The following is an 11,947-nucleotide window of genomic DNA, read 5'->3' as shown; positions in this document are numbered from 1 at the left end:
GACTCCAATGTCCACATCATTAATGAAGATGTTGAACAATATGGGTCCAAGGACAGAGCCTTGGGGGACCCCACTAGTCACAGGGCACCATGATGATTGACTTTTGTGATATAATCTGAAACCTGATAGACTCTGAAGGTAATTTGCAATAAACCATCTTTTGAACTACAGAGAAAATAAGCTCTCTATATATACCTGCTTCAAATGAGAAATATGAGTCTTTAAAAATGTCTGAGATGTTGTGTATTGCTCCTCACCTTATATTCTGTTACAGTACAAGGAACATGCATAGCCCTCAACTCCTTTTACAGTTTTCTTAAGCCAAATTGATCAATTAGTGGTTTGCTATTTCTATGTCTTTGCTAGTATCGTGCTGCTGGGGAAGCAAATAGCATGCCACCTTTCTTGAGAGGCAAGGATTTCTTAGGGTGATATTTTGTATTGGACCAACTGGGTGTCTCTACACGGGCATTTACACTGACTTAAATTTACTGCACAGTAAGTGGGAATAGGCCAGCATTTACATATGTAGGCATTAAAGCATGTTAATGCTGTGTTACTGTGCAGTAACGTGTCTATATGTGTCTTACTGTGCAGTAACTAATTGGGCATAAATTTGATACCTGCATAATGCAGGTATCAGTTTTACACTCAAATAAATTTGGTGTGTAGATGCACGCGCCTGGATTGTACAGTAATTTTGGTTAGCAAAATCGTGCACCCACTAAGTTGGGGCTTTTTTTTTAACAAGTGCTGGGGACTGGGGAGGACAGGGCAGCCATTGCTGGGCTGGGAGAGTGGGAGATTCAGCAGCAGCCAAATCTCCAAGTCAGATTCGGCCGAATTGAATCAGGACGGTGATTCAAATTACCGAATCAAATTACTGTCCCCCAAATTGGCTGAATCCAAAGCGAATACTAGCCACTTCACACAGACCTAGTACTCGATGTCTTTTACTGTTCTGTCCTATCAATTCTTTGGACTACTATAGTGACATCATCAGTGTACATGTATCACTTAGATGTTGTATGTGGGAATTCTGGGATACATACATTGAAAAATATTGGTTCAAGCACTGACCCTTGGAGGACTCCATTCTTCAAAGTTCATAGTGAACTCTGGCTAGTAGTGAGTTTGATCTACTAGAAATCGTGTTCACAACAAAAATGCACAATGAAAACATATGGACGCTAACATTACTGGTAATAAAGGCAAGAGATGATGAAAATCACCTGCTCCATTAACTGTTAATTGAAGACCCAAATAGATGGAGGCTTAAGTCATAAACCATTTATGCACAAAGCCCACAAGTTTCTGGAAGAGACTGGAGATGCTAAACCAAGCCTATGGGCAGCAATGGGGTGGGCTGACCACTGGGAAAGGTTAGATCTATTCCTACAGTGTTTTATACCAATGCCAAATGAATCCCGTTTTGAGCGCAGTCTTGCCAGAGAAGCGTGGATCAAGTTGAACAGACTGAGATCTGGATACGGACTCTTCAATACAACGCTTTGCAAGATGAACATCTTGGCAAACGCCCTGAGTAAATGTGGTGTTCAACAAACAGCACAGCACTTAGTCAAAAAGCTGCAATCTTTATAAATGCCCAAACAGAGCAGATGAAATCTGCACATAAAGCAGTAACACCAGGCAGTGGCTTATAGATTTGGAAGTTGATCCCTTCTTTTTTCATATGGCATCAGATATCAAGTAGGTTAGTTTGCAAATGAATTTTAATGTGAACAAGTACTGATGAGATATTTCCTCAGCTAAGTCTCCTTTTATGAGCTGAACAAGTAGACCAGAGCTGTTCAGCTGGAAGCGCAGACTGCCTGTAGACTCCTGCGGTTACTCTCCCACAGCTATGCAGTGATGGGTCTAGGAAGGGCAGGGGGTACTGATTGTGCAGTCTGCATGGTAGGAGGATGAGAAAATCCAAGGGGCTACATGCCACCAGTAGTGCCTGCATGACAGGGGAAAAGGGAAATTCCAGGGACCTGTTCCTGTAGCATATGACTGGGGTGGTGTGTAGCCCCCAGCCATGGGAAAGACAGAACTCCCTGAAGAAGACCATGGATAACAACAGACAGATTTCATATGCTGGCTGATTTCTGGAGGTCATTTCTCCTTTTTAGATATGCTACTGATCTTTTTACCAAATAGAAACTAAAGTATTTGTCAGCTCTTCCTCTAGTAATTCAATTTTTAAATTTCCCAAAGTGATTAATCTAATTATTTGCTCTTCAAGTTGTGACACTTAACAGGCTACATAATATGATCTAACAAATTGATCTGTACAAGTGGACTTTTACACTGGCCTAGAATCCTGTTTAAATCATTGACGCTCTTCATCATTATAAGAGTCTTCCGCACAAATCAGATTCACTTGCTTTTCGTTTTTTACAAATTAACTTGTTGGGGCAAAATAGGATCTGTTTTGCCTCTTGCACAGCATTTCCATAGCGGGGAAGGCAGAATTCAGTAACGTTACACCGGTTGCACTGTGCTTTTTATTGGCAAGGAACAGTAGTGCTGGATTCATCATCTCAAGATTAACTGAAATGGGTGGAAGGAAAATCTGGGGAACCAAAAATCCCCAGACTGAATTTAGAACTCCAGAATTTGGCAAATTGCCTGTGCTGTTGTGCTCAAATCCTTGTGCAAGTAACACATCAATTAAATAAATGCCTGGTCCAACAGTAATAATCTGTTTGTACAGCAGAAACCTATTAGCTAATCTGCATTTTATGCTCCAGATATGCATAGCAACAAAAAGGATCCCTTGAACCGTGCCAAACTCCAGTTTCTTTTCCGCTGTGAATTTTTAATACTTTATAGCTTCAGGATGTTGCCTGACTTCAGCACTTAAAGCCTACAGCTTAGGGGAAGGCCAGGCAGTAATTTAAAGATGATACTTCCTCCTATCCCACTCCTTTGCAAATTTTGTAAGAACCAAATAGTGATTTGCTCTTTCTTGGTCTTGGACTTAAAGCACTGGCAACATCCCCTGTACTGTGCTAACCAGCAGAGAAATGACACATGCTCATGTGAGATGACTAACATGTAGATCATGTAAGAGAAAATAATTTTCTGCTGTTTTATGGCAAATAGTACTTATTTTATGTTTGCTCTGAAACGGGCGTGTCAAGCTTATCTGGCCCCAGGGACAGATGAGTAGCATGGGGCTGGTCCATGGGCCAGGTTAGGCCTTTGGAATTTTTGCCTCCCTGACCAGCACCGTATCTAGACTCCTGGCAGCCCTGGGCAAACTTTTAGTATTGGGCCCCCCCCTTCACCAGAGAGAATGCTAATAATTTAAAAATTACCATTTTCAGGCCTGCTTTCTGCCTGGGCCCCAGGTGGCTGCCCAGTTTGCCCATGCCTGTGTCCAGCCCTGTCCCTGATCTAGCACAGCTGGCACCCACCCAGACTAGTTCAGGACACCTGCCCAAGTGGGCACTGCATATGGCACAACTCGAGGCCAGTCCCATCCAGTGCCAGTGCACATCTCGGGCTTTGTGTACGGGGATGGTCAGGCATAGGGGCTGGATTATGGGGCTTCACAGGCCATTTGTTGGAGATCCCTGCTCTAAAGAATGACACCTGAAACTTGTTTTTTTTAAACAGTTTGATTTCAGAAACATAACTTTTAAGGCTTTGTACCCTCTATGTATTTGTTTTGTTTTATACTTTACAAGGAAAAACAAACATTATAAAGAGAAAAATTCAAACCTGCAGTGGAGGTGCTGCCTGTGTTGCACTGAAAACTTTGAAAGACTGCATTCCCCCTGGATATGGGTGTGCTGTTTAGCTAGTGGATTCTGCTAAAGATAAAAAGCTGATAGGACTGCTTACTCATGAGCAAATTATTGGCAAAAGAACTCTGTTGGAAGACTTCGTTTGAAAGATGATGTTACAGCTACTATTAATAGCTTTTCATACACTGTAAAGACAAACTTCCTCAGGAATGCGGAAAAGAGAAAGTAAGGCAAAAAACCAACACACAAGGAGCAGGAAGGGAGGGACTTTCAGTAGACTTTCAGCAGACCATGCTGCCTTTACCAGAATTAGTCAGCTACTTCTAGACCAGCATTTCTCAACCCATGGGTCACAAGAATGTATGAAAGGACACAAACAAGCTTTAAAAATGGATTATATTTTGCATACATTTTTGAAAAAAAACAAATGCTGCTTTTACTTTACCATATGTTAAAGCTATGTGTAGTAATGAACAGGGATCCAGGATTTCCGTTTGCCTTGAAAAAACTGGATGATCTCCTTTTAAAGGAGAAATACATAGGAAACTGGGTTTCACCTTGCAGGCTGGCAGGCTCTACCCCAGAGGGAAAGTGGGGTGAGGGGCAGCGCAGATGCCTGAGGGGAGTGGTGGCCATGACCAGGTCATGGGAGCAGGCTAGAGCTGTGTCCTAGTTTGCAAGTGACTGGCAGCAGGATGAGATGAGGGTAGTGCAGCTCCCTCCCATCCATTACGTCTCGCAGGGGTCCAGCAGCAGCAGCAAGTCTTGCCACCCCACTCTGCCCTCTCACGCTGGGTCCTGCCTGCTGGGCCACGGAGGTGGTTCCTAATCATGCCAGTCTGCAGCCTCATGCCCCTTGTAGGTGCACAAATCTGAGGGGCCATGTGCACTCCCACCCCCTGCACAACATACTGAGAGGCTGGGGTCTGGGGGGGCAGCAGGTTGGGGTTGGGAATGAGAAGCACTGGAAGGGCCTGGGGCTGTTTTCTACTTAAAGTATTTTGGGTTGGGACTGGCCATCGATGATTACAAATGGATTTTGGTTCAAACAGGTTTGAGAACCACTGATTTAGAGCACCACAGGGGAAAAGGTGCCTCTAACTGAGTGTGAATTGGACAGTCATGGTATGGAGGGTGAAGGGAGAGGCTGAAATTTCCCAGTTAGTGATCTGGGAGATTTCTCAAACATTAGTTTAGGATGCAGTGTATTTGAGCTAGTTAAGTCTGCGCCTGCCTGCCACTGCCCCTTTCTCCATATATAGGGTAGGCCTTGGTCCCCCATGCTGCACAGATCCTCCTTGCACTGTTTCCCCACCTCATTCTCCTGCCACAGTGTCACATTCTGTCAGTGGGTAAGTCCCATGGGTGAGGTAGGTTGGGAAGGAAGAGGTCCTGTTGGCCAAACTTAGTGCCTCCTCCAGCTGGGACTCCTCAAGGGCTCCTGATGGGAGGTCTCTTACAGCAGGTCATCAGCTCAGCAGCATCCTTTAGACCCAGTCTCATCACTTGCCTGCATGAGCTTCCCTAACAGGAGCTGTTCTCTTCCACTGATAAAGCAGCTGCCCTCAAAGTGCTGAAGCCCTTCCCTTCTCTCTCTCTGAGGGCAGGGCCTCCTATTACATTTTATTCCTCTTAAAAGATCCTTCCTCCTCTTCCCTGCAATGGGGACTAAAGAGGGTCTATGTTACAGTCCGTTTAATAATTTTGATCCCTTTTGGATCCTAGTTGCTTCTCTTGAGGGATGGTTACCATATTTACATGCATGCCCCATGCACTCCAGGCAGAGTGGAAAAAAATGTAATTTTCTTGCCAGCAGCATAAACACAGGCTAGTGCAGGGGAGGGGAGCAACAGCCTATGGCTGCTCCATTAACCCTCTGCTGGCTGGTTGGCTGCAGGCATTTCTCCCTCAGCAGTCACGTCTGCAGCAGCAGGATCTGTACCAGCAACAGCTTCAGGGTGTTCCTTCAGCATGCACACAAAGTAACACCACAAGCTTTACAATGGATATTTTGCATAGTTTTGAAAACAGCAAATGCTGCTTGTGCTGAAGGAAGCTGCTGCTTGAGCAGACCCTGCTGCTACAGATGTTGCTACTAAGGGAGGAATTGCCCGCAGCCAGTAGCCAGGGGGTTAATGACAACCCCCCACTCATTTCCTGTTGCTCTCCCCTCCTGCATCTGCCCATGGTGATGCTACCCACAAGATAAGAAATAGTGGAGCTGAACCCCAACTTGCCAGAAACACAGACTTATGTTGAGTCAGTAGCAGCTTCTGCAGCATCTGCCTGGGAAGGTACAAGGGGGTGAAAGGGAAAAATAAAACTATGCTGCATGGTGGCTCCTGTTGTCCACAGCCAGCAGCTAGGGAGCCCTAATGTGCTTGCTGTGCTGTGCCCTGAGTGGCACATGCACGGTTACTCTCCCTTTTCCACAGCAGAGGCTTCTGGGTGCTGCAGAAGCCACTATTGACCCAACATGAGCTTCTGTCCTGGCAGCAGCTTGAGAAGATCCCAGATTTTAGCTGTATTTTCTCACTTACCAGTCCTGTGCTTCCCACCCCCAATTTTCAGCAACTTGTTAAAAAAAAAAAAAAAAAGGTGGGGTATGTGAGAAAATATAGTATGCACTGTCATTCTTCCTCTTAGCTAAGGTTATGGAAGCAGATAGGTGAATGTTTATATAAATAATTTAACTGAATCAGTAGTCACCCTGGTGGCTGCAAAGCTAAATACCTAGTCAGGATGTGGAATTATTTTTAATAATTACATTGGTTATAAGAATTCAATGAGCATATAAATATGACACCAGTGCAGCAAAATATATTCCAGGTTTCTAAATCAAGGTAACTGTCAAGTCAATCCGTGTTTATACAAGATATTCCCTTTAAGTTTGATCACTCTCCTGTGGGAAGGATGTTATAATTACAGCATCATAACTGAGTTGTGGAGGATCTGCAAAACATTGGAAGTGCCAAAACTCTTTGCTAACATACCCATAGATTTCTCCAGTATATTTGGTTTCAACAAAGCAATGATGGGTTTAGAGCAGCCCTAGTTAGTGATTATTGACTATGTCTAAACTAGATCTAGTCTAAATATTTGAAGAGTTTTTATAGTAAAGAGAAATACTCCTGTGAGTGGACTACATTTATGTTAGTCATGTGCAGAACAAGAAAGGGAGTAATGCTGGTAGAGTTAATGGGCGTGGGGGATTCTAGATACCTTCCTTTTGGCTTGTATTGCAAATGCAAAGGCTCTTTGTTGGCATTGAGATGCCTGCTTGTAGTCCTAAAGCAATCAAACTTCTCCCTTCCAAGCTATTACACATGAAGCCCACTCACATGAATCAGTAGAAAGGACTGTGTTCTTAGAACAACTATAAAACTGCATACTTTTCCATAGGCAGTTCAACCTGGCATTGGCTTTGGAGTGCACAGCCATATTTAACTTGTCATGTTCCAAGTATTTTGGAAAATATTATGGATTTTTATGGATCTTACTTTTAATTTAACTATCGACAACAGGCACTTTGTCCTACCTTGCACTTTTCAGGTTGACTCTCATGGCATTTCTTGACAATAACTTTGTCTTAAGGCTTTGTCTTCCCCTACCACGAATGATGAAATCATTTACCAACAGAAGAAATAAACTAATTTTATCTGCAATTTTTTTCTTTAAGGATACTTTTCCCAATCTAGTCCTTCGCTGGAAAATGTACCAAGAAGGATAAACACAGTAATTAAAATAAAAGAAACCAGTAAGCTTTTAGTAAAACTAGGTATAGTTAACAATTCATGTAAACTGTTGCTTTGGAATAGTTGTTTAGGAAAGAGGTCTCAGACTGCTTCTCTTCCTGTTGGGCAATCCCAGATAGACCATTTTCAAACTATCTTTAGTTCTTATTAAAGGGAGAGAACCAACCCTTCATTGAAATTAGTGTGGGAAAGTTGCTTCTGAAAAAAAGTTTTATACAGTTTCTAGTTAACATTTCTTCTTTTTACGATCCCTGAAAATTCATGCACTGTGTTAAGGGACAACTGTAGGAAAAAAGGGGATTTGGGATATCCACAAGACTGAATAAATATTTTGCTTTACAGGTTACATGTCTCGCTTGTGACAATAAATCAAATACTATAGAACCATTCTGGGATCTGTCACTTGAGTTTCCTGAGAGGTACCACTGCAGTGAGAAAGAAATGGCATCTCAGCACCCCTGTTTGCTAACAGAAATGTTGGCCAAGTTTACAGAGACTGAAGCTTTAGAGGGAAAGATATATGCGTGTGATCAGTGCAACAGTGAGTAAAGGCAGTATGTACTCATGTATATAGTATGTTATATGTTTTCCATGTAATTATTAACATAGGCATTAAGACCATAGGGAAAAAGAAACAGTAATTAAAAAGATGAGGCACACTTTAATTAAATCAACAGTCTGTACTAGGTGCCTTGATGTAAATAGCTGAAGTGTTTCTCTCTCAAGTGCATAACCTGGAAGTATTCAGAAACGTTCAGGGGCATTTTGTATTGCCAGGCATTCTAAAATAATCCTTATGATCTGGATCCAAAAACATGCATTTGTATTAAGGTGACTTTATATTAATATCAGCATTTAGAGTTTAAATAGTGGGTAAGTCTGGAAATTAAACGTGAGCATATTTAACAACTGGTATTTAAAACTGCGTTGCCCAGAGTATGATACATTTAATCTAACTTAATGTATGCCTTTGATCCCAGCAAAACGCAGGAAGTTTTCCTCCAAACCAGTAACACTCTCAGAAGCCCAGAAACAACTTATGGTGTGTCGACTACCTCAAGTTCTAAGACTACACCTTAAACGATTCAGGTAAGCAGAGTTAGGAATTATTTCCAGATGTTACAAACTATCTTTTGGGCAGAATAGTTCAGTTATTGTTCTTCCATGCTCTCTGTCTAGTGGGGCAGCAAGTAAAATCAGCCATTGGAAAATATTTCTAAATAGTCTCTCTTGAACAGGGGTGAGCAAAATAGATGTGGGCTGCCAAGGGATTTTATCTGGCCCGCAGTGGGTTCCTCCATCCCTATCTGGCCCAGGGGGGAGCCTGGGCTGTGGCACATGCGGCTGATCTTATCACCGTGGGTGCACAGCAGGACTGGAGTGGCATAACAGCCAGACTTAAGCTTTCCGGCAGCCCTGGTGGTGGTGGCTCTTTGTGGTTGCTGCTGCCAGTGTCACTGCCCTGCAATCCTGGCCTCTGCTCATCCTGCTCCCAGACACCACTCCCTGCCCACCCATGGCCCCATCCTATCTGTCCAGCCAAACTGGAGTTCTGGGCCAGTCTCCATATAGACCCCACCCATCTGCTCTCTCCAGCACCCCCAAAAATGGTTGCAGGGCAGGTGGGCCCAGGCAGACAGGATCAATTACTACCTCCCCCTTTCTTCCCCTACTGCTATGCCAGGAAGGGTCAAGCCCCCCCCCAAACTCCTTAAGTATCCATCCAGCCCAAATAATTGCCCACCCCAGCTCTTGAAAATATTATTTAAGTTCCCTAGTATGAGGACGAATAATTTCCAGAAAACTATTTCCTGGCAATAGCATTCTATTTCTCATAAGAATGCATATTGCAGGCAGAGAAGTGAGGTTTCTGTTCCTACTGCTTCCCAACAATACCAAGAAAAAAATTAAGATTCTGAATTTTGAAGACCTCAACCATTCATTGTTTTCTCTATGAGAAAGTGAGACTTAGGGATCTCTATATGCATAGTAAGATACGGCTGTTACATTAAATAAAACAAACCACATACAATTCAGTATTTTGACTTGTGAACTAGCACTGATACCATGAGAGTTTACTAAATACTGAGGGGTCATACCAATATATGTAAAATTGGGGATTATGTTCAGTGGTGTATGATTTCAGGTCCACATGCAATCTACTGAGGTCTTGTGTAACCTGCAGTTCACAGTCATCTTACCAAACTTAGACTAGAATTTTCAAAGGGTGCTAACAGGACAAGCCAGGGACTAGAGATCGAACCCAAACCTGCATCTTAATTTGGAGTGGGGGAGGTACAGAATGGCTCTTGAATGTGGGACTGATGCCAGGAATCAAAAACTGGGAGGGATGACTTGCGTATTTTAAATAAGTCAAATCTGAGTGCCCCACTGAAGAATCTCAGTCTTTCCTATAACAAATCTATATTTCAGTTTGGAGGATTCATTGGCACAGGAGTACAGGCAAAGATGAGAAGGATCTGCTTGGACTCCTGGAGTGGCAAGAACCATAGAGATTTTAAGCTGTGATAAAAAGTTTTGCCCTCAGGAACATATGAAATGAAGAAGTGAAAGAAGAGATTAGTAAGCAGAAACTTTTGAGGGATATATAAAAATATGTAAATAGGCTAATTGTGTAAACAAGCACGAACTTTGTATGTTACAGTAGTAGCTTATGTACAGAGATTTTATGGGAACTTGACCTCACTGCAATCATCTATTAAATGTCTTTCAGAAAACACATTTAGTCAATTTTATTTTCCAGGTGGTCGGGACGCAATCATCGAGAGAAGATTGGTGTACATGTTAGCTTTGATCAGATACTAAATATGGAGCCCTACTGCTGCAGAGAATCCCTCAAGTCCCTCTTACCCGACTGCTTTATCTATGACTTGTCTGCTGTGGTAATGCATCATGGGAAAGGATTTGGCTCAGGGCACTATACTGCCTACTGCTATAACTCAGAAGGAGGTATGGACAGACCATTCATAAAACACAGAAATATAATTGTACTTTCTTTCTTGGAAACTACAGTTCTAGTTCCTTTGTAAATCACTACAAACAAGGTCCTTACTTTCTTAAAATAAAATGGACAAACATTTACTAATCAGACCTTCAGGTGCCAAAATAACAGTTGTTTGGCCAAGAAAGCTGAGACAGCTCTAATCTAAAAAACTAGGGGGAAGAAAGGGGATAGCGGAGCAGCTGTGGAGGGCTTCAATTTGTTTACTTTTTCCTGGTGAATAGATGCATGTAAACCATAGTGTATATGATAGATCAGTCACTTCCATAAGTTTGCCATAGAAAAAAACTGAAGGCTAAATTGTGTTTTTGGTAAAATTTAGTGTTGGTGCTTTAACCAAATGAAAAGATGTGTTTTGTTTCAGTGCATACATACAAGGAATTCTCACTTTCAGAGAATTTAATGAATCATAGTAGACACTAAATCAACTGAAGTACAATGCAGGACATTGATTTAAGATGCTGGATTACTTTACACTGAAATATTACTTCATTCTAGGATTTTGGGTACACTGCAATGATTCCAAGCTCAACATATGCACTATGGGAGAAGTACGCAAGACTCAAGCTTACATCTTGTTTTACAGCCAGCGAGTTACTCAGGCAAATGGACACTATAAAGTACCATGTCCTATCTCACCATCTGAAAGCCAGCAGCACACAGAATTTGACCATCTGAAAGAAAACAGTAGCAGCTAATCCCAAGCCAATATGCCATGTACAGTAAGAGTTTAAATTGTCATAAATTTCATATATTTTTAAAGAAAATTCAAGTACAGTATTGATTTTTTTTTACTTTGTCTTAATCATTGTACACTATGTTTTACACTTTTGTACTAGCTAAAGCAAGCACTCTAAAATTATTAGTATAAATTTATATGGACAGTAGGTAACTTTCAAAGTACCTAAAATTTCTATATAGCTATTTTTTTAAGAAGTAATTGCAATTTGAATTTAACTCTTACCTCAGGCTATTTTTAAGTTCTGTTTTTATAATCTTTGAATTGGTTTAGAAAAAAATGAATCTCAATTTACAATTGATTTGTCTAATTCTGATTATTTTTCTATATATTTTTGTACATTTTATAGGATAGTTCTTACAGTGTATTGATTCTTACTGTCTACAGGCATTGGTATAATTCTTAATAGTTAACATTTTACCAACAAAGAGAGTTTCTAGCAAATATCAGATAGAAGCAAAACTGTTCTTTAAATTATCAAAATTCCCCTGCCTCCAAGAACACCCCTTCCCCAAAAATCTCTCATAAGTAATAGATAAGTTGGTCCTCACCCTTTTCCCCACTGGTGCCTGTGAAACAATACTGAAAAGAAAGATGCCCACAAATTCATAATGTCTGATTTTAAATTTTACTCTTAAAAGATTTCAGAGGGAAACAACAGTTTGTGCTTATT

General features: G+C 41.6%; 1 protein-coding gene across 1 annotated transcript in view; it reads left to right on the top strand.

Annotated features, from left to right (window-relative positions):
- USP44 (ubiquitin specific peptidase 44) overlaps positions 1-11,575 on the top strand; it is a 30,613-nt gene extending 19,038 nt beyond the window's left edge. Inside the window, exons 4-7 of the mRNA XM_019545068.1 lie at positions 7,856-8,054; positions 8,494-8,602; positions 10,278-10,483; positions 11,034-11,575. Of these exons, the coding sequence (XP_019400613.1) occupies positions 7,856-8,054; positions 8,494-8,602; positions 10,278-10,483; positions 11,034-11,233 (714 nt within the window). The 3' untranslated portion in view covers positions 11,234-11,575. The remainder of the gene's footprint in view (positions 1-7,855; positions 8,055-8,493; positions 8,603-10,277; positions 10,484-11,033) is intronic.
- Positions 11,576-11,947: the final 372 nt, after the last annotated feature.

This window comes from Crocodylus porosus, unplaced genomic scaffold (assembly GCF_001723895.1).
Source record: "Crocodylus porosus isolate Cpor-Errol unplaced genomic scaffold, CroPor_comp1, whole genome shotgun sequence".
NCBI lineage: Eukaryota > Metazoa > Chordata > Crocodylia > Crocodylidae > Crocodylus > Crocodylus porosus.
This window is presented reverse-complemented; position numbering and strand designations above follow the sequence as displayed.